This window comes from Pelophylax lessonae (genome assembly GCF_965119305.1).
Source record: "Pelophylax lessonae genome assembly, chromosome: 7".
NCBI classification, from domain to species: Eukaryota; Metazoa; Chordata; class Amphibia; order Anura; family Ranidae; genus Pelophylax; species Pelophylax lessonae.
This window is the reverse complement of record NC_138774.1, coordinates 214,221,389-214,245,046: the sequence shown is the minus strand read 5'-3', so window position 1 is coordinate 214,245,046 and position 23,658 is coordinate 214,221,389. Positions and strand designations below refer to the sequence as shown.

At 47.3% G+C, this 23,658-nt stretch overlaps 1 protein-coding gene across 1 annotated transcript in view; it reads right to left on the bottom strand.

The window, feature by feature from the left end:
- MAMDC4 (MAM domain containing 4) overlaps positions 1 to 23,658 on the bottom strand; it is a 182,578-nt gene that overhangs the window by 74,873 nt on the left and 84,047 nt on the right. The window contains exons 17-18 of the mRNA XM_082264287.1: positions 4,022 to 4,129; positions 307 to 441 (exon numbers count right to left, since the gene is read on the bottom strand). Of these exons, the coding sequence (XP_082120413.1) occupies positions 307 to 441; positions 4,022 to 4,129 (243 nt within the window). The remainder of the gene's footprint in view (positions 1 to 306; positions 442 to 4,021; positions 4,130 to 23,658) is intronic.

Here is a 23,658-nt window from a genome sequence, read left to right as displayed (position 1 = left end):
ACCTTATGATAAAAAAATAGTCATCTGGGTAGGACAACTTGAAGTCTACACATAAAAGTAACACAGCTGTCATTGCTGACCAAATGCAATTTGACTGGCTCTCTGTGGCTTCAGTACTCTGAGTCACAGACCTAGAACAATTCTGCAGAAAGTGAACTCAGAACTCTGCCTGGATCAGTCTCAATGATTATTGAAGCTTTGGAGTAGCATTATGGCCATGACGCTAACATTTTTAATAAGGCAGTCTTCAAATGTCTCTTGTGGCAGGTTCCAGCATAGAAAAAATTATGTTTTTTTTTTTTTTACCTGTATCTGGGCCATGCAGCCGATAGTGAAATGACAAGCACTGTGTCTCTATCTGGGTGGACTGTGGATAAGATATAAGGCGTGCTATGTTACCACGATCCTCTCGAGAATCTCCTTCCACGTACATAAAATTACCTATAACACAGCAAGCATTAACATAAAATTAGGATTTTTATACTCACTTTAAAATCCTTTTCTCGGAGTTCATTGACAGTAACAGAAGCATTGTGTGCTGTGTCTTCTTGTTACAAAACTGAGTATCTCTAAGCAGAGAGGGGGGTTATGCTAGCTGAGGACGGCCCACAGGGAGTTGCCAAGCTTTTGTGTTGTCTGCCTAGTCCTACTCCTGTAGAGGGCAGCATAACCCTATGGTGAAGAATATGGAGCTGTGTCTGTCAATGAACAGAAGAAAAATAGCAGTTCATATTTTACTGTTTTTGGTGTACTCTTTTAGGATCTCTCATTGTCATTGGTGGCAGTGCAGGATGAAAACAGCTGCACTCCATCGAAGTTGCAAGCTCACAGCATACAATATCTCTATTTGCGGACAATATCTTGTTGTCTCTTACTTCACCTAGGATCTCATTGCCCAATCTTTTGGCTCTTCTGGTCTGCGTATGAATCCTGCTAAATCTAAGGCGATGTCTGTCACTCTACCCCCCGCTGACTTGGCGGCCCTCCAGGCGGCCTTTCCTTTCCCATGGCACCCCGCTTTGCCCTACCTGGGGGTTAAGCTGTCCCCCACATATGGCGATCTTTATGCTGTTAACTATCCACCTTTCTTCCGCCATCTGATTGACCTGCTTTCCTCTTGGTCTCACCTATCTCTATCTTGGTTTTGTAGGATCACTGCTGTCCGTATGACTTATCTCCCAAAACTGTTATATTATTTTCGCGTGTTACCGGTCCCAATTCCTTCCCACTTCTTGCATATTCATCAACGTAAGATCCTCCAGACCCCGCATTAACAAAAGCATCTTGTATGCTCGCAGGATCTCTGGAGGGTTCTCGGTCCCAAATCTACGCGCTTACTACACTGCAGCGTCCATAGCCCCACTCTCTCATCTACATGACACGTTTCAAATGCCATTATGGGCCACAATTGATCTGATGGACGCCTGCCTGATTCCCCTCTCCTCTATCCCTTGGGTTCCCCCGAAATATCATCCACCGAACCTGCGCCCATGCCTTCTTCATTCTCTTCGCCTTTGGGATTCTGTTAAATATTCGGCCAATTTGATCTCTCCTCACTTGCCCCTATTGCGGATTTTTCCTTGTCCTATGTTTCAACCCGGCTATGATGACCCCCAGCAATTTTCCTGGTGGGTGGATCATGGCTTTGTGGATGTTCACTCGTTATTCACCCCCACAAGGATACTCCCTTTTGGGGCCCTTCGATCCTCACATGATATCCCCTTGCGGGAACACTACCAATACATGCAACTTCATCATTTTCTCCAACAACTTATTAAACATAAGCCTTTACCCTATACGCTTACTCCTTTTGAAATTCTCTGCAGGGCTCAACCCCACTCGCCGGGACTCATATCTCTCTTATATGCCTCTATTGTTTCTTGCGATACGCCACCCCCTTCACTGCCTATCATTCCCACTGGGAACTGGAATTGGGGGTGGGCTGGACAAGGAAGACTGGCAACACATAACAGCTGCTCTCTCAAAATGTTCTCGTAATGTCTTAATTTTGGAAAATGCATATAAGGTGTTTTACAGATGGTTTTATAACCCGGCTAGACTGGCTAAATTTATACCTGCATATTCTCCCCTGTGTTTTTGGGGTTGCACTCAGGAGGGGACTATGGCGCATATGTGGTGGACGTGCCCTAAGGTGTGCAGACTATGGATCAGGATCTATGCTTTGCTCCGTAATATTTTTCATGTCACATTGAAAAGGGACCCATATGAGGCACTTCTATGCAAACCTATACCCGACCTATCCCGTAGGCAGCGCCAGTTGGCCCAGCATTTGTTCACTGCTATGAAATTGACAATAGCCCAGTCCTGGAAGACCCCGTTGCTTAGCTTTGAGGCAGTCAAAAATCATATGAATGATATTCTGATCAATGAAAAACTGACAGCAATAGCCTCCGATTCTCATGACAAATTTCTTAAGGTGTGGGATCCCTGGATTTCGAATGTTGCCCCTTCTAGGTTTCAGGCCACACTCCTCTCCATTTAAATTCCCCCTGAGTGCTCCCCCGCAGGACCTGCCCCTTCTTCCCCTCTCTTCTCTCTGCCTCCTTCTATCATCTTCTCCCTCTTTGTTTGTCTTCTTTTTTCTTTCTTTTCTCCTTTCTTTTCTCTTTGTCTACCCTGTATTGATCCTTCTTTTTGCTTGGTACTCTATGACCATGTCTATTTCTGATCTATGAATCATTCTCGGAATGCTGCACAAGTTGTGGTTTGTACTATGCGTCACTGGGGGACTTTTGGTCCCCGCTTTATTAATTTTGGTTTACGAATTCCATCTGGTTTACAGCATCCAATCTTGATGCTACCTGTTTTATATGTTCCATTTTTCGCATTGTACTTGCATGCCTAGATCTGATCTATGCTTATGCCTTTCCTTTAATAAAAACTTTTGTAAAAGAAAACAGCTGCCCTCACATAGCAATGCAGTTGGCAGAAATGTTTATTTCTAGTCTACATCAGAAGTATACATCTACATCACAGAAATGTAAACTGAAGTCTTTCCAAACTGCATACTGGACTCAACTAATCTAATATTATTTCTTAAGGCCTGTACATACGATCAGAAAAACAAAAAAAAATACTGCTTTTGAAGCAATCGTACGATAATCTGATCTTTATACATTACATCACTTCCGAATTTTTATTCTGTCGTACGAGAATTTTTCGTACTTTAGTAACCTTCATTATGGCTCTAAAACCCGGGCACCTTCTGGGCACCTAGACTGAAATCTTTTTGAGATTGTAGATTAACATGATTAAAAGGGAATGAGCCTCTTTCTTGTTGCCAGTGTTCTCTTCTCTCTTGCTGTCTTTCCTCTTTGATCTCTTTCCGCATCCCATTACAAGAACCGGTCAAGGATAAATCTTCTAGAAATGCTAGACCTTAAGAATTAACCTTGCATAGAGACCAGTATAGGAGAAGCCTTCCTATAAATATCAAACTTATCTCATACAGATAACAGGAGAAGTGTTTTGAGAGGTATAATACCTGAGAAACTCACTTCTTACAAAGACCATCCAGGAGAAGTCTTATTAGAAATACAGCAGAGACCAGCAAGAAGTACTCCTATATGTCAGACCTGCAGAACTCAACTCATACAGAGAACACTTAGGAGATGTCTTCCTAAAAATACAATACCCAAGGAACTCACCTTGTACAGATTCCTGCCAGGAGAAGGCTTTATAAAAATATTATATATGAAGATTAATTAAAGTACAGAAACCAACCTACCAGAAGTCTTGGTACATACAAGACCCAAGGAACTTATCCAGAACATAGACTGGACAGAAGGAGTCTTGATATAAAGATCTACTCACAAGACCTTGGGAACTCACCCTGGGGAGCAATCAGTCAAGGGTCATCTTCTTTAAAACTTTCTTAAGAACTCAGCCTGATCTGGTGATAAGCTAGGGGTAGTAATAATGTTGCAACAACAGAACCCGAAGCAGTAAGTGACTTATGAAGATAAACTTCTGCCCAAACGAATAGCTTTGACAAACTCACCTTGTCCCGTAGTGTGGTCTGATAAGCTTCCCTGCCTCCAGTCAATCTCATCTGTCAGATCTTGGTACCAGCCACACAGATTCTCCTCAAAGTTACAAGTTACAGGTTCTAGAAAATAATTAATGCCAGTAAACATATATTGTTTCTCTTATCAACTTTTTATTTCCAAAAGATTACTCATAATTTGTTAGATTTGTGATGGAACGGTGACCTAAACCTCCTGGCTTGAAAAGGCTCTACTGTGCTCTGTAAATGATTCTAAATGTTGTAGATACATTTATTTTCATGGAAATCTCCTTTTCTCAGTAAACTATCATATAGGTTACGTCGACAATCTAAATTTTTATATATATATATATATATATATACACACACACACATACATTATATATATATATATATATATATACAGTGGGGATCGAAAGTTTGGGCACCCCAGGTAAAAATGTGTAATAACGTGCATAAAGAAGCCAAGGAAAGATGGAAAAATCTCCAAAAGGCATCAAATTACAGATTAGACATTCTTATAATAGGTCAATAAAAATTTTATTTTATTTCCATCATTGACACTTTCAAAATTACAGAAAACAAAAAAATGGTGTCTGCAAAAGTTTGGGCACCCTACAGAATTTATAGCATGCACTGCCCCCTTTGCAAGGCTGAGACCTGCCAGTGTCATGGATTGTTCTCAATCATCATCTGGGAAGACCAGGTGATGTCAATCTCAATCCCAATCCCAACAATCAGCACCATGGGATCTTCTAAGCAGTTGTCTAGAAAACTGAAAATGAAAAATGTTGACGCTCACAAAGCTGGAGAAGGCTATAAGAAGATAGCAAAGCGTTTTCAGATGTCAATATCCTCTGTTCGGCATGTAATTAAGAAATGGCAGGCATCAGGATCAGTGGGAGTTAAAGCAAGATGTGGAAGACCAAGAAAAATATCAGACAGAACAGCTCGCAGGATTGTGAGAAAAACAATTCAAAACCCACGTTTGACTGCACGATCCCTCCAGAAAGATCTGGCAGACACTGGAGTTGTGGTACACTATTCCACTATAAAGAGATACTTGTACAAATATGGTCTTCATGGAAGAGTCATCAGAAGAAAACCTCTTCTACGTCCTCACCACAAACATCAGCGTTTGAACTTTGCAAATGAACATATAGACAAGCCTGATGCATTTTGGAAACAAGTTCTGTGGACCAATGAGGTTAAAATTTAACTTTTTGGCCGGAATGAGCAAAGGTACGTTTGGAGAAGAAGGGGCACAAAATTTAATGAAAATAACCTCTGTCCAACTGTTAAGCATGGGGTGGATCAATCATGCTTTGGGGTTGTATTGCAGCCAGTGGCACAGGGAACATCTCACGAGTAGAAGGAAAAATGGATTCAATAAAATTTCAGAAAATTATGGATGGTAACTTGATGCCATCTGTGAAAAAGCTGAAATTAAAGAGAGGATGGCTTCTACAAATGGATAATGATCCTAAACATCAAGAGGCGTAAACTGAAGGTTTTTCCATGGCCTTCACAATCTCCTGACCTCAACATAATTGAAAATCTATGGATAGACCTTAAAAGAGCAGTGTGTGAAAGACAGCCCAAAAATCTCCAAGAACTGGAAGATTTTTGTAAGGAAGAATGGGCAAAGATAGCTCAAACAAGAATTGAAAGACTCTTGGCAGGCTACAAAAAGCGTTTACAAGTTGTGGTACTTGCCAAAGGGGGCAGTACAAGATATTAACTCTGCAGGGTGCCCAAACTTTTGCAGACGCCATTTTTTTGTTTTCTGTTATTTTGAAAGTGTAAATGATGGAAATAAAATCAAATGTTTGTTGACATATTATAAGAATGTCTAATCTGTAATTTGATGCCTTTTGAAGAAGATTTTTCCATCTTTCCTTGGCCTCTTGATGCACATTAATACAAATTTTTACCTGGGGTGCCCAAACTTTCGATCCCCACTGTATATATATATATATATATATATATATATATATATATACACACACACACATATACAGTATCTCACAAAAGTTAGTACACCCCCTCACATTTTTGTAAATATTTTATTATATCTTTTATTATATCTTTTCATGTGACAACACTGAAGAAATGCTACAATGTAAAGTAGTGAGTGTACAGCTTGTATAACAGTGTAAATTTGCTGTCCCCTTAAAATAACTCAACACACATCCATTAATGTCTAAACCACTGGCAACAAAAGTGAGTACACCCCTAAGTGGAAATGTCCAAATTGGGCCCAAAGTGTCAATATTTTGTGCGACAACCATTGTTTTCCAGCACTGCCTTAACCCTCTTGGGCATGGAGTTCACCACAACTTCACAGGTTGCCACTGAAGTCCTCTTCCACTCCTCCATGACTACATCACAGAGCCGGCGGATGTTAGAGACCTTGAGCTCCTCAACCTCCTGTTTGATGCTCAAAAGGGTTTATTCTGGAGACATGCTTGGCCAGTCCATCACCTTTACCCTCAGCTTCTTTAGCAAGGCAGTGGTCGTCTTGAAGGTGTGTTTGGGGTCGTTATCATGTTGGAATACTGCCTTGCAGCCCAGTCTCCGAAGGGAGGGGATCATGCTCTACTTCAGTATGTTACAGTACATGTTGGCATTCATGGTTCCCTCAATGAACTCTTGCTCCCCAGTGTCAACAGCATTCACGCAGTCCCAGACCATGACCCTCCCACCACCATGCTTGACTGTAGGCAAGACACACTTGTATTTGTACTCCTCACTTGGTTGCCGCCGAACACGCTTGACACCATCTAAACCAAAAAAGTTTATCTTGGTCTCATCAGACCACAGGACACAGTTCCAGTAATCCATATCCTTAGTCTGCTTGTCTTCAGCAAACTGTTTGTGGGCTTTCCTGTGCATCATCTTCAGAAGAGGCTTCCTTCGGGGATGACAGCAATGCAGACCAATTTGATGCAGTGTGCGACGTATGGTCTGAGCACTGACAGGCTGACCCCCCCCCCCACCCCTTCAACCTCTGCAGCAATGCTGGCAGCACTCATACGTCCATTTCCCAAAGACAACCTCAGGATATGACGCTGAGCATTTGCATTCAACTTCTTTGGTCAACCATGGCAAGGCCTGTTCTGAGTGGAACCTGTCCTGTTACACCGCTGTATGGTCTTGGCCGCCGCGCTGCAGCTCAGTTTCAGGGTCTTGGCAATCTTCATGTAGAGCAACAATTCTTTTTTTCAAATCCTCAGAGAGTTCTTTGCCATGAGGTGCCATGTTGAACTTCCACTGACCAGTATGAGAGAGTGAGAGCGATAAAATCAAATTCAACACACCTGCTCCCCATTCACACCTGAAACCTTGTAACACTAATGGTAAACATGACACAGGGGAGGAAAAATGGGTAAATGGGCCCAATTTAGACATTTTTACTTAGGGGTGTACTCACTAAGCGGTTTAGACAATAATGACTGTGTTGAGTTATGTTGTAGCAAAGTGTAATTTCTTCAGTGTTGTCACATGAAAAGATATAATAAAATACTTACAAAAATGTGAGGGGTGTACTCACTTTTGTGAGATACTGTATATATATATATATATATATATATATATTATGTGACAGGAAGTCAGGTAAATCTGTGAGTGTTGTCACAGATGGGAGATACACTTCTGCTTGGTTTAGACAATTCACCAATTACTATAGGGTGGCAGCTGCAGAGGTAGCTAGGAAGGTGTAAGGACGTTGGAAAAAGCTCAGCTATTTAGAATGAGGCAATTAAGGCCTCTATAAGTTATACAGGGGAGGATTACTGATTGCTGCCTCCTGAGGCTGTGTGAGCTGAGGAGAGCAGTCAGATGAGAGACTTCAAAAGGTGAGGTGTTGAACTTTTTCTGTGTGAAGAAAAACAAATGGACATTTTCTGTGTGAAGAAAAACAAATGGACATTTTCTGTGTGAAGAGAAAATAAATGGACTATTGAGTGTCTGCTGTAGGATCAGCAGTGTCTGCCCAGCAGTAGGTTGGGACAGACTCCATAGATAGGTTCCTGTGTGTGTGAAGGTAGATGCCCACAGCGGCCAGGATTTATTTTGTGTTTTATTTTTGATTTCTGATGTTTTGGAGGCTTGCCCTTGTTTGAAGAAAATTGCAAGAATAAAACCATAAACTGTTGTTTTCAACCACTTCTCGGCTATCTCCCTGTGTAACGAACCCCCCCAAGGGGGTCATCCACACCCGCCACCGAGCTAATCCCTCACTATATATATATATATGTATATAAGCCTTGCTGTCACATAAAATAGTATAACATTTGCTCATATATTTGCAACTTCACACAATTTGTATATACAAGTGCATCCCATAAAATCAGAATATCATCAAAAAGTTTTTTTATTTCAGTAATTCAATTCAAAAAGTGGAACTCGTATCTCTCTTTCGTTCACTGATGAACACCGCTCCATATCTTCTTTGACCCTTGGGTCATGCTGCTCTCCATAGGAGTAGAACACTAGGCAGAAAAAAGTTTGACCACGCCCATAGGGCAGTCCCAGGGGGTATACTCCCACTTCCTGCTCTAGCGCTTCCGTTTTTTTCTGCCTAGTCAGGAGTAAGGACCTGGTTCCTTGCTGGGATCTCTGGTCCTGGCATTTTTTTCCTTTTTTAAAAAGAATTTTTTTCTTCTTTTATTATTTATTGTTCCTGTGAGAACTACAATCAATTTGGTTCCTGTGAGAACTACAATCAACTGCCAGACTGGGCGACGGACTGGATACCCTAGATCCTTAAGTCTTCCCAGTCTGGCCAGCGAGCATGCGCAGGCCTCAGCTCTGCACTAGGTCGGCCGCGACATAGTCCCACTGGAAGGGGACTGGCTGGCAAATTAAACACCTCGCGAGGACGCATAGCCCTGGTCACAACCTAAGTCACAGCGTACCTCTGGCCCACAACACCATTCCAAGATGGGGAGGTGGTCTGCCCGGAGTGGTGCCCACCCAGTTCCCTCAGGGTGGACAAGGGCTCCCTGGGATGGTCGGAACCCCGGGTTCCCTTCCATTCCCCCAAGCCCCTCTAATAGTCACAGTGGGTTTTTTGGCCCCTGCCTAATCCCCCCCCCCAGGGGTGAGGTAGGAGCTGGCTTTGCCACATGCTTCAGTAGGGGGGGGGGGTGGATGTGGTTTTTGCGGACCGGGCTGTCCTGATCACACATGGGGGTCTTTGAGCGAGTTCCTGGCCCCCTGGGGGTTAGTGACTGGGGCAGGGATGTCTTTTGGGCTCCCTGTGGCGGTTATTGGGCTGGGGGAGAGAGAAGATGTTTCATCATCCGTGGGTCCGCTCTTCACGTGGCCAGATCGCGCCGAAAATTTAGACCGCAGCTTTACGGCCTATTGGCGGCTGTCCGAGTGCCTGACTAAGCTGTCCAAGCTGATGATATAGTGGACGGTACTGCCGACAGATGCACGCCTCACACGGCCAGATCGGGCCAAAAATTGAGGCCGCTGCTTTGCTGTCCGAGCTGCCGGCCAAGCTGTCTGAGCTGTTGACCAGGCTGTTCGTGCAGCTGACCAGGTTGATAAAACTTTGGGCGTTTGCCTTTTTAAAGGGGGGGTGGGGCACATGGCCTGCCTGGCACCCCGCTTGATCCAGGGGGCACCATGGAGGCACTGCATTTTTAGCAAAGTGAAGCAGCCAATATTGTGTGGGTGAGGGTACTCTGCCTGCGCGTCTGCATCACGATGGGCCCCGCTTCCTCTAGGGGGCTATGTCCGATTATGTCCTCTATGGAGGGCGACCCTTAGGTCTAATAGGTGGTCCTTTTGTAGACCTTTAGCCAGCGTCTCTTTGTGGGACTTTGGTCGGTGACCTCCCCTGCTTGTTATGTTCTTAGGGTGAACTTAGCATATAGCGACTCTACTGAGTCTGCGTCCACGCACTTTGGGTATTCTGACGGTGAGGATGATTCCTCTTTTACTGCACATGCGTGGTGAGAATGATTCCTCTTTTACTGCACATGCAAAGACACTGGTGGATGCACTGAATGCATCAGTACGGGTAATTTTAATTATCCGGATGCAGCCGTTACTGCCTCATTGGCGCTGATCCCCTTGGGGCCGCAGTTCCTCAAAAGCGGCAGAGGTTTTTTCCCGCCTACTGTGACAAGTTTGTCACGAGTAAGTGGAGTTGTTTTAAACGCAATATGGCGGTGCCTGAGTGTTTCAATAGTAGCTATCCCATGAGAAGTCTCTGTTGAGTACGTGGGCAGTCCCACCTGCGAGGCACTCCCAGGTATCCAGGCTGAATAAACCCACCATAATTCCGGTGGAGGAGTCTCCGGATTTTAAAAGTTCTTTTTGACAGGAGAGCCGAGACTTTGGTCCGCCAAATGTTTTACGGTGGCCGATTCGGTCCTTGGGCCAGTGTTGGTGTTCCTGACTTTCCCAAATGGGCAAAGTTTTTTGCGCCAGGTTCTGGAAGGGGGAATAGCCTCCACCTACCTTTGTGGAGCTGGCGGGCTTTTTAGTTATAGCTAATGTCCTGCTCCATGGACCAGGCTGTCTAGAAGGCCTTTTGTGATCTTCCCTTTGTGGGGAATCGCCTGTTCGGGGCCTCTCTGGAAGGACCTCCTCCGGAGAGGTTTCTTTGTGGAGCTGGTCTGGTTTGCCGAGAGCGCGTTTTTCCACACCTGTGGACAAGACCTCTTCTGCCTGAAGGGGCACCATCACCCGTGTTTGGGGTGGGGGAAGATGTCTTTGCTTCCTTCAGACCCGTGGACCTCCCTGATTCAGACACAGATTCAAGTCCATTTTGTGCGCGTACAGATGTTTCAAATGGAGTCCATTAGTAAAGTAGTGGCATTCCTACTTCAGGGGGATCTTCTGGCCTCTATCGATTTTAACAAGGCTTTCCGTCATACAAGGCTTTCCGTCATATTCCGTTATATGTTGGTCATCCGTGCTTCCTTCCCTTGCCGTGGGCAAGGAGCATTGTCAAGGGGTCTCACCTCAGCTTCTCGGGCTTTCGTGAGTGTTGGTCTTGATGTTGGCGGTGTTGCGTCAGTGGGGGATTGTGGTACTGGAGTACCTGGGTGATCTTCTTCGCTGAGCAGAGTCTCCGACTGTTCTGACAGACAACTGGGAGATTACTGTGTGGACTCTGTAGGAGTTGGGTTGGAAATGTAATTTCCAGTTATTGAACAAGGGTTTGTGGTATGGGCGCTTCCGTGGAATACAGCAGGCTTTAAGTGAGACACTGCACTTCGGCAGCACTGGAGAGGAGAAGCTGCTCTGAAAGTGATAAAGATAAAAAGACAAGGCTCCTCTAAGTGCAGTAGGCTCTGAGTATTTATTAGGTTAAAAGTGTAAAAGCACTCACATTTGGTAAATGTGACATGGGCATAGTTGTCTGGACTCTTCCTATCCGCTGTGCTGAGTGGTTGCAATGAGGACATCTGGTGATCCGCTTCCTATAGATGCGTCCTTTCGTCTGTGTCTCAGCTGAGTCAGCATTCGATTTCCTGAAGGCAGGGTGGGGATGCAGCGGCCGGTGTCCAATAGAGCGGGTGGTGGGCAGTTACATGTTTCGGAGCTCAGCTCCTTCGTCAGACCTCCACCCGCTGGAGGTAAAAGGACATTTATATAGGCAACTGAAATCGTTATTACATGGGACAGGTGCATTCAGGCAGAAGATAAATGGATAGGAAATTGATACCAGCATGTGCATACCCCTGAAAGCTGGTAACCATTGCTCAATTATTGCACATGTGAATACTACATTAGAATACTCATGCTGACTCCAGACAGCTATGCCCTTGTCACATTTACCAAATGTGAGTGCTTTTACATTTTTAACCTAGTAAATACTCAGAGCCTACTGCACTTAGAGGCACCTTGTCTTTTTATGTATAATTTTCAGTTATTGGCTTTGGTTCCGCCCACCTAGCTGGGACTATCTGGGCCTGTTTTGGACTCTGCCTCAGCCAGGGTGTTCATCCCATGGGACAAGTTCCAAAATCTGTCCACACGAGACCTCTGCAAGAGAGTTACTTGCCATGTGAAGCGAGGATCCACAGTCTCTAAACAATCTGATCCTGTTGAGCCGAGGTACGAGAAGGTCCCTGCTTCGGTGACTTCACTTTCCGGCGCTTCGACAGGGTGAATTTTTCCTTCCATGTACTGGACAGTGGTCACCATGGATGCCGGCCGGTCCGGGTGGAGTGCCGTGTTTTGACAAGGATTGCGTTCAGGGGGGTCTGGCCTCTGGAAGCATTCAGAATACCGACTGATTGATATACTGGATATCTCCTCCAGAGGTGTTTCATCAGTGGTGTCTCTGGTGGGGAACTCCCGAGTTGGTTCTGTTGGCTTCTCGTTTCCACAGGAAAGTGTTTGGGTTTGTGGCACAGTCTTGGGATCGTCTGGCTGATGCCACAGACGCACTGGTGGCTCCTTTGGGGCCGGTGTCGTCTGAAATCCGGCTTTCCTCTTCTGGAACTTCTGCCAAGATTCATGCGTAGGCTCGAGGCAGAAGGGATTACGGCAATCCTAGTGGCTTCATTGGTCTTGGTACACAGATCTGTTACGGTTGGTCCTTGATGTTTCTTGGTAACTTCCTCTTAGAGGAGATCTGTTGGCTCAAGGGTCAACCTCCCATCTTGCTTTACAGTCGCTGGCTTTAAATGGCTTGGCTGTTGAAGCCAAGTGCTGAAGGCTAGAGGGTTGTCTCAATCAGTGTTTCCCACACTGCTGCAAGCTAGTAGTTACACTTTTAGGTAAATTTACCATCGTCTTTGAGGAGCGTACTTTGCAGATGTGAATCCCTTGGGGCTTACTCCTGCTCTTTTTCCATGTTTCAGAGTTGGTTTCCTCCAAACGAGGTGTTGAGCAGCACTTGGCCTTGGGTACCATCAAGGGCCAAGTTCGACCATTGGTGGTTTGCTTTCTTCGTCCTTTGGCAATGCCTTCTGTGGTCAGCAACTTTGATCAGGGGGTTCGCCACTTGGCTCCCCCAGTACGGTCTCCGTTGCCCTCGTTGGAACTCAACTTGGTGCTGTCAGTTCTTCAATAACTGCCATTGGAAAATATTTGTGAGATTCTTCTGGCTACATTGTCCCAGAATGTGGCTTTTTCTTCTGCTCTGAGGGTGTCGGAGCTGGCAGCTGTCTTGTTGTTCACCTTACTTGGTGGTTCACGGAGATAGTGGTGCTTCCTACCTGACAGTTTCCTTCCTAAGGTCATCTCTGGTTTCCATTTAAATAAAAGCATTCTGTTGCTTTCCTTGTGTTATAAGCCTAAGCTCCCTGAAGAAATTACCTTACATTCTTTGGATGTGGTTCGGGCAATCAGGGTGTACCTGGCAGCGACTGAGTCGTTCCAAAAAATCAGATTCCCTGTTTGTCCCTACAGATGGTTTCCGCAAGGGGCTGGCTGTGTCTGCTGTGACCTTTTCCAATGGATCAGGCAAAGCAAGGTGTGCAGGCCTCTTGTATTAAAGGTCAGGATCCTCAGTTTTCCTGTTAGGGCGCGTTCTTCGAGGGCGCTTAGTGCCTCTTGGGCCTTCCGTCATCTGGCATCAGTGGTGCAGGTTTGCAGGCAGCCACCTGGTTGTCCGTGCACACTTTCACAAAATTCTCAAGGGTAGATATGTTGGCATCTGTTGATGCCGCCTTTGGCCGCAAGGTTTTGCAGGCAGCTGTTGGGGAGGATTAGTCCTCTTTGTGGGTGACAATTTTTGCCTGGTTTGCTAAAGTTGTTTCCTGGTTAAGCTCCTATTTTACCTGGTTAGCTATGTTTTAGCCTTTGGGAAGTATGTTTATTGCTGTGTTGTTCCCACCCCTCATGTTGACACTGCTTTGGGGATGTCCCAAGGGTCAAAAAAGATATGAAGCTGCGTCCGTCAATGAACGAAAGAGAAAACTGGATTTTTGTCTTACTGTAAAATCCTTTGCTCTGATGTTCATTGATGGACACAGCACCCGCCCCTCTAATGACTTTGGGGTTATGTTCTTCTGACACCGCTTGTTACAAAACTGAAGAGCTAGAGCAGGAAGTGGGAGTATACCCCCTGGGACTGCCCTATAGGCGTAGTAAAACTTTTTCCCGCCTAGTGTCCTACTCCTATGGAGAACAGCATAACCCAAGGGTCAAAGAAGATATGGAGCTGTGTCCATCAATGAACATCAGAGAAAAGGATTTCACAGTAAGACAAAAATCCAGTTATTTTATATAGATGCATTACACACAGAGTGATATATTTCAAGCATTTTTTTATTTTCATTTTCACGATTATGGCTTACAGCTAGTAAAAACACAAAATTCAGTATCTCAGAAAATTAGAATATTACATAAGACCAATAAAAATATAATATTATATATATAATTATATATTATAATTATAATACAGAAATGTTGGCTTACTGAAAGGTATGTCCAAGTACAGTATAGTATGCACTCAATACTTGGTCGGGGCTCCTTTTGCATTAATTACTGCATCAATGCGGCATGGCATGGAGGCGATCAGTCTGTGGCACTGCTGAGGTGTTATGGAAGCCCGGTTGCTTTGATAGTGGCCTTCAGCTTGTCTGCATTGTTGGGTCTGGCGTCTCTCATCTTCCTCTTGACATTTTCCAGCAGGACTTGGAACCTGCCCACACTGCCAAAAGTACCAATACCTGGTTTAATGATCATGGTATCACTGTGCTTGATTGGCCAGCAAACTCAAACTCGCCTGACCTAAACCCCATAGAGAATCTGTCAAGAGGGAGATGAGAGACACCACACGCAACAATGCAGATGAGCTGAAGGCCCCTATTAAAGCAACATGGGCTTCTATAACACCTCAGTAGAGCCACAGGCTGATCGCTTCCATGCCACGCCGCACTGATGCAGTAATTCATGCAAAAGGAGCCCCGACTGAGAGCATACTATACTGTACAAACTTTTCAGTAAGCCAACATTTCTGTATTAAATGTATTATTTTTTTTATGTAATATTCTAATTTTATGAGATGCACCTGCAGATTCACAGACATTTAAGGGATCATTGCTGTATAATAAGTCCCGCTAGAATAGTGACAAAAGAAAGATACATTTGGATTATTGGAGATTAAAAGAAACCTGTATTGAGGGAGAATAGAGAGGCTTGTTGGATTGACTTTAAAAGTACACTATATTACCAAAATTATTGGGACACCTGCCTTTACACGCACATGAACTTTAAGGGCATCCCAGTCTCAATATTGAGTTGGCCACCCTTTGCAGCTAGAACAGCTTCATCTTCTGGGAAGGCTGTCCATGGTTTAGTTATGTCTATAGTTTAGAGTGTGTCTATGGGAATGTTTGACCATTCTTCTAAAGCGCATTTGTGAGGTCATACACTCATGTTGGACGAGAAGGCCTGACTTGCAGTCTACGCTCTAACTCATCCCAAAGGTGTTCTATCAGGTTGAGGTCAGGACTCTGTGCAGGTCAGTACAGTTCCTCCACCCCTAACTCGCTCATCTAGGTCTTTATGACCCTTGCTTTGTGAAGTGATTGAAATAATTTGGTGGAGAGGGGATTATGATGTGGGGTTGTTTTTCAGGGGTTGGTCTTGGACCCTTAGTTCCAGTGAAGGGAACTCTTAATGTGTCAGCATACCAAGACATTTTGGACAATTTCATGCTCCAGACTTTGTGGGAACAGTTTGGGGATAGCCCCTTCCTGTTCCAACATGACTGTGCACCAGTGCACAAAACAAGGTCCATAAAGACATCGATGAGTGAGTTTGGGGTGGAGGAACTTGACTGGCCTGCACAGAGCCCTCACCTCAACATGATAGAACACCTTTGGGATGAATTCGAGCGGAGACTGTGAGCCAGGCCTTCTTGTCCAACATCAGTGCCCAACCTCACAAATGCGCTTCTGAAAGAATGGTCAAACATTGGCATAGACAGACACACTCCTAAACCTTGTGGACAGCCTTCTCAGAAAATTTGAAGCGGTTATAGCTGCAAAGGGTGGACCAACTCAATATTGAACCCTACGGACTAAGACTGGGATGCCATTAAAGTTTATGTGTGTGTAAAGGCAGGCGTCCCAATACTTTTGGTAATATAGTGTATAACTAAAGGCAAAACATTTTTTTAGTTTTGGATAGAGTGGAGAGGGATTAGAACTCCTGTCAGGTTTAATTGATGTCAGTGTCCCCGTTAGGGAGATTCCTCCTCTCTATTTGTCCTGTGTACCATTATCATTGAAAGTAAAAGAAACTCACAAATTTTAAGTTGTCTTCGGAAAAGTAATAGAGGGGAAATTTCCCAATGGGAAAACTAGATCTGGTGACGGGTGGAGGGGGGGGGGGTTGGGGGGGACGCAAGGGATTCCCTTAATTTGCAGGGATTTCCTCTCATTTCCTGTTTTGACTCTGGGACAGCAAGTGAAGTGAAATCTCCCCAATGGGACACAGATGGCAAAAAAATAAATACAAAATCTGACAGGGATTATAATCCTCTTTTACTATATTCAAAATTAAATAAAAACTGAATTTTTGTAAAATCTTACCTGTAAAATTCCTTTCTCTGAGTCCTCCGACAGTCGCCGCCTCTTCATATTCGTCACTATGGGGTTATTGACCTTTGCTCCGTAGGAGTAGCTAGGCAACAGAATATGTCAATATTAAAGCTTTTAACATATCCCACCCCCAGGGGGTGGTCCCCTCAGTCAATACCCTCCTGCTTCCAGTATCCATACCTCAGTTTCAGTAGAATAGCAGTAGAGTACACAAACAAACCCCAAAAGAGGGGCGGGGGCGGCGACTGTCGGAGGACTCAGAGAAAGGAATTTTACAGGTAAGATTTTACAAAAATTCCGTTTTCTCTTACGTCCTCCGACAGTCGCCGCCTCTTCATATTCGTCACTATGGGGACGTCCCAAAGCAGTGCATACATGAGGGGTGGGAAACTCAGCAGCGCCTAAGGCAACGCAGTACCCACAGCAGAAAAAAAGGAACCTTACCAAAGGAAGGAAACCAGCTGGGCAGCATGAAAAAAACTTGCTCAACAGGAGCAACAACCCAGGAAAAACAAATAACCTAGGGACAAAAAAACATCCCAAACCGCCAAGGGCCCAAAAATAAGGGACCCTAAAGGCACTGCCGCACTAAGAACCTTGCGGCCAAAGGAAGCATCTGCCGATGCCTGAACATCCACTTTGTAGAACTTTGAGAAGGTGTGAACGGACGACCAAGTCGCCGCCTTACACACCTGAGCCACAGAAGCCCGATGATGACAGGCCCAAGACGTACTCAGAGATCTAGTAGAATGCGCCTTCACAGGCATAGGGGGAACTTTTCCCTGCAAAGCATATGCCTGTTCAATGGTCTGTCTGATACATTTGGCGATGGTAGAAGCCGACGCCGCCATGCCCTTCCGAGGCCCCTCTGGAAGGACAAATAGAGAATCCGTCTTGCGAAAGGATTTAGTCGATGACAGGTAAACCCTGATCGCCCGAACAACATCCAAGGAGTGTAAATTCACCTCCTTCGGATGTTTAGGCTTCGCGCAAAGCGAAGGCAAGACAATGTCCTCATTGAGATGAAATTCCGAGATCCTCTTCGGAAGAAAAGAAGGGTTAGGTCGCAAGACCACCTTAACCAAGTGAATCACCAAATACGGAGACCTGCAGGACAAGGCTGCCAGCTCCGACACTCTGCGAGCCGAAGTAATCGCCACCAAAAAGGCGACCTTCTTGGACAACATGGACAACGAGATCTCCCTGATCTTTTCAAAAGGAGCATGTTGCAACACGGACAGAACAAGGTTCAAGTCCCATGGAGGCAAAGGCTCCCTCCTAGGAGGGACCAGGTGCCGCACCCCTTGAACAAAAGTGCTAACCAAGGGGTTAGACGCCACAGGGCGTTGAAAAAGAACGGCCAGCGCAGAAATCTGACCCTTAATCGTGGCCAACGCCAAACGCTGGTCCACACCCGTTTGAAGGAAAGACAACACCCTAGACACCGAGTATGAGCGAGCGGAAAACCCCCTGGACTCACACCAGGCAAAATAGGCCTTCCAAGTACGGTAGTAAACCTTCCCCGAAGAGGTCTTTCTAGCGTTGATCAAAGTGTGAATGACCTCAGGGGAGAGACCCCTATCCCTCAGGACCTCGGTTTCAACAGCCAGGCCGTCAAAGCCAGCGACTGTAAAGCAGGATGGAATATCGGTCCTTGAGACAGAAGATCTTCTCGAAGAGGCCATGCCATGGAGCGTCGACCGCCAGATTCACGAGGTCTGGGTACCAAGACCGGCGAGGCCAGTCTGGCGCCACCAGAATCACCGTGAGCGGTTCCGAGGACAACCTGCGAAGGAACCTGGATAGCAGCTGAATCGGTGGGAATGCATACATCAGTCGATACTGATGCCACGGAGCCACTAACGCGTCCGACGCGTCTGCCCGAGGATCGCGCGTCCTTGCCACGAACCTTCCCACCTTGTTGTTCAGACGAGACGCGAACAGGTCCACATCCGGAAGACCCCACTTCGCGCACAACATCTGGAAGACATCCGGGTGGAGTGACCATTCCCCCTGGTCCAGGGTCTGGCGACTCAGATAATCCGCCTGCCAGTTGTCCACCCCCGGAATGTGAACCGCTGTTATCGCCGGGACGTGCGTGTCGGCCCAAGACAGAATATCGGCCACCTCCCAAGCCGCTCGGGCACTCCTGGTGCCCCCTTGGTGGTTGATGTAGGCCACCGCTGTGGCATTGTCCGTCTGCACCCGAACCGGACGGCCCCGAAGCCTGTCCGTCCAACGTCGAAGGCAGAGATTTATTGCCCGCAATTCCAGAATGTTGATCGGAAGGGAGGATTCCCCCTCCGACCAAGTACCCTGGGCGGACAGAACGCCCAGAACACCACCCCAGCACGACAGGCTGGCATCCGTGGTGATCACCGTCCACGAAAGAGGGCGAAAAGACTTGCCCCCCGACACCGCCGGGGACTGTAGCCACCACAGTAGATCCCTTCTGGTGCGAGGACTCAACGAGATCTGAAGATCCAGAGATTGTGGTCGCCCGTCCCACCTGGACAGGATCTCCGCTTGGAGACCCCTCGTGTGAAACTGGGCGAAGGGAATCGCCTCGAAAGCCGAGACCATCAATCCCAGACACCTCATGCCCGTCCGGAGGGACGAGCACCGAACGTCCCTGAGGGACCTGACTTCTTCCTGAAGTGTCCTGAGCTTGTCTTCCGGCAGGAAGACCTTCGCCTGAACAGAGTCCAGGATCATTCCCAGGTAGGGAAGACGAACCGACGGACACAGCGTCGATTTTGGAAAGTTTATCGTCCAACCAAACTCCTGTAGAGTTTGCATCGTGACGGACAGGTCTTTTACCAGACCCTGACTGGTCGCAGACCGAACCAGAATGTCGTCCAGATACCCCAGGACCGAGATGCCCTGGGCTCTCAATAAAGCCAGAACCGGTGCAAGCACCTTGGTGAACACCCGCAGAGCCGAAGCGAGACCAAAAGGCAGCGCCACGAATTGGTAATGATCCTCCGCAATGGCGAATCGAAGGTACCTCTGGTGACCCTCGAAAAAGGGGATGTGAAGGTACGCATCCTTCAAATCGATGGATGCCATGAATTCTCCCGGAACTAGAGCAGCCACCACCGAGCGCAGGGATTCCATGCGGAACTTGCGAACCCGCACAAAGCGGTTCAGATCTTTTAAGTCCAGAATCGGACGTACCTTGCCCTCCTTTCTGGGCACAGTGAACAGATTTGAATAAAACCCCCGAAATCTGTCCCGATGAGGCACCGGAACCACCACTCCCTGAGCCCGCAGGTCCCGCACCGCCAGGTGCAGATCCCGCAAACGCTCCGGAGACAGTTGAAGATTTGAGGGAAAAAATCTGCTCGCCGGCCGAGAGAGAAACTCGATCTTGTAACCGGACCGAACGATCTCCTGAACCCACCTGTCCTGAACGCGGGCCAGCCAGGGTTGAAGAAAACCGAGCAAACGTCCCCCCACCCCAGAACTGGGTGAGGGCGCCCCTTCAGGCCGCATTGTTATGGGCAGCGGACCCGGACTGGCCGGACTTCTGCTTACCTGTCCACGGCTTCTTTTGGGAGCCTTGACCTTTGAAGGGTTTGCCCTTATAGTGCGACCGAAAGGCACGAAAGGACCCCTGAGAGGGTCTAAACGAAGCATGCTTCTTACCTTGAGAAACCTTAGCCTTGTGAGACTGGGGCAAGAGCGTGCTCTTACCCCCAGTGATCCCCTTTATCAGCGTATCCAAGGATTCGCCAAAAAGGCGAGATCCCGTATAAGGTAGATTAGCTAAAGTTTTGCGAGAAGATTGGTCCACAGACCAACATTTCAGCCAAATCAAGCGGCGTGTCAACACTGCCACGCTGTGCACACGTGCAGCCAAAGGGACTATATCTAAGTCCGCATCACACAAATACATGACACCCTGATGAATTTGATCTACCATAGCCAACGTTGTCGGCGGGGCAGAGTCAGCCACCAGGACGCGCCTGAGCACCTGCGTCCAATCCGCGACAGCCTGAGCTGCCATAAGGGAAGCAAAAATAGCTTACAGCATGGAACCGGTAACCGAGTAAGTATGGCGGGCAAGAGACTCCAGTCTCCTGTCTGTGGGATCCCGGAACACCGGGGTATCCTCCGCCGGAATCGCAGTAGATTTATTCAAAACTGCCACCGCGTGATCCACCGGAGGCGACACACACCAACGTTCATCAGTGGCGGGTGTGAAGGGATAACGCAGCTTGAACCTACTTGGCACAGCAAAAGGCTTCTTTATATTGCGCCATTGTTCACTAACAGCGCGCTGAAAATCCTCAGTGCAAGGAAAAACCTGCGATGATTTGCGTCTCCGCTGCGTCCCATAAGAGGCCAGGACGGCAGGAGGACATGGTTCATCCTGCAAATGCAGTGTTTGTTTGATAGAAGCAACCAATTCATCCATGATTGCAAGCTCTTCAGATGAGCCAGGGGGGGGAATCATCAACCCCTTCAACCTCTGCCTCCCCTTCCAACCCTACAAGGTCCAGGGACGAACGGGACCCCGATAAGGGGACCCCAGCCATAGCAGCCCCATCACCATCTCCCTCTGAATCAGAGGAAATTGAAACTCTGGGCCGTTTTGTGGATTGAGCAGCCACAAGCATCTGCACCTGAGCAGCTAGGTTAGCCACAATGGTAGCCAAATCGCCCCCCTCGGGGGAAGCAGCAACTCCTTGGCCCCCCACTAAAGTGGGAGGAAATTTGCTTTCCTGAGAATCCATGCCCCAAAAGTTTGCAGGAAAAAAAGAGGTACTGCCCCTTTAAGATCGCGGCGAGCGTAGCCCACCGCACACACACAGCACACACCGAACCCCACAGGGAGAAGTACAAAACTTAGGCAAGGAATACAGGAATAAGGAAGGTAAACCTGGAGAGATCACTCAGGCTGCTGCATCGATCGCTGTTCTCAGGGCAAAGGAAGTGATGCAATACTGACCGCTCCTATAAAGCCTATGGAAGGCTACACAAAAATGGCCGCCGGAGGAGGACTGCAAAGGCAGAGATCATGCAGCGCTGACATGTGGCCTGAGCGATCGCCGCCAAAATGGCGGCGCTTGGCGCCAAAAACGCCGCTCTCCCCACACAGTATCGGCCACCATAAGCCTGCTGCAATAAAATGGCGGACCGCAGCAGCGGTCGCCGCAAGTATGCCCACAAACATGTCTCACATCATGCCCCACAGCATACAGCATGTCACACAGAAAAAACACAGCCTGTTACACAAAACATGGCAGGAGTGCCCCCCCCCCCTTGCAGCCCACAGAAAGCAGCAATCCAGACAGGGAGCCCAATAGTGTTTACAGACATGCAGGGTTACACAGTCCCAGACTGACACCCACTAAACAGACAGGTCCCCACAAAGAGTACACTTACCTCCTGAATGGCGTGGGGAGCCCGCCCAAGCGATCAAGCCACTGCACAGAGGACAGGGAGAGTCGCAGCCAGGACGCAATAGAACTGCGGTGCGAAACCGCATGGTGTCCAGTGAGGTAGCCACCTCACCGCAGCATCCATGCAGCGAACAGGGATGGGTCGTTCACACAAGCCAGGAAAAAACCTGACTGAACGCTCAATGGCAGGCTGGGAAGCCACTGGCCCTGAGCCCCGGAAAACCAGGGAGGCCAGCCCGAGACCCAGCACCGCACGATCATCTTCATCAGAAGAACCTAACTAGTGCTGAAAAATAAACAGCTAATAAAAGGAAGAGAAAAAAAAACTTCAAATAAAATCAAAAGAGAAAAGAAGCTGAGACTGAAAAGCCCCAGCACAGAATCAGCCAGCCTACTCCTGAGCTAGACAATTGAAACTGAGGTATGGATACAGGAAGCAGGAGGGTATTGACTGAGGGGACCACCCCCTGGGGGTGGGATATGTTAAAAGCTTTAATATTGACATATTCTGTTGCCTAGCTACTCCTACGGAGCAAAGGTAAATAACCCCATAGTGACGAATATGAAGAGGCGGCGACTGTCGGAGGACGTAAGAGAAAAATTATTTTAGTTCTACTTTAAACAGATATGGATTTTTTTGTCCCTGCTGGCTATGTGGCTAACCTAGTGGCTATGTAACCCTAGTAGCTATGCAAGTCCAGGGGCTGACTGCAGAGGCGTAACTAGAACCTTCAGGGCCCTGATGCAAGAAACCATGAAGGGCCCCCCAGACCCCTGGCCGGGGCCCTTCCCTTCAAGCCCGGGGCTCTTCCCACTAATCCTGGGGCTCTTTAATCTCATTGCATGGCCTTTTATTATGGTCCCGCATCAGGATCCTTTCACAAGTTCTGCAGTGGGCCCCCTTCCTGCAATCTTGGGGCCTCCCCACAGTGGTGAAATGCCAGGGCCCGGTCGCAAGTGTGACCTTTGAGATCCTAGAAGTTCACCCACTGGTTTGCTACCGGGCCCCCTGGAGCATGGGGCCCGGTAGCGATTGCAACCCCTGCAACCCCTGTAGTTACGCCCCTGGCTGACTGGCAACTTTTGGCCCAGGGGGTAAGTACAAACTCAGGCTCATGGTCCAGGGACTTGGCCACCCTCCAACTCGCCCTCTTCCCAGCCTCCTCCTGACCCCCATGCCAGGCTGAAACTCCGCTCCAGGTACTCCTTACTGATCTAATTTAGGTTCCCCACCTGGCCAGCAGGGGGCAGTTGGGGGGGAGCTGGGACAACTCGGTTAAAGCTGGCTGGGGGAGGAGGGTCTCCAGTGGGGCATGAAACCGGCCTCTGCTCAGACACAGTTTACATCAACCATGCTGGGGGGGTGCACTTTTCCTTGTCTTCATCCCGCACTCACCAGGAATCCTTGGCATGTCTGTGGCAGAAGTGGTGCAGCCTTTTATGGGGCATCAGAGTGGCCCGGGGGGCAATTGTCCCCCTGCCCCCTTGCCCAGTCCTCCCCTGTGCAAGTCTATCTGATGACATTATTATTTAGGAATATGACATACATATTTATACATAGCAGATGATGACTGGAGTGTGCTGTCATTTTATAGTTTGCCTGTTTAGCAGATCTGAATACATCCGGACCAATAAACCACCTTCTAGCATTGGCAAGGTGTATGCTATAGTTTTTGTTAAAAGTTATGTAAAAATG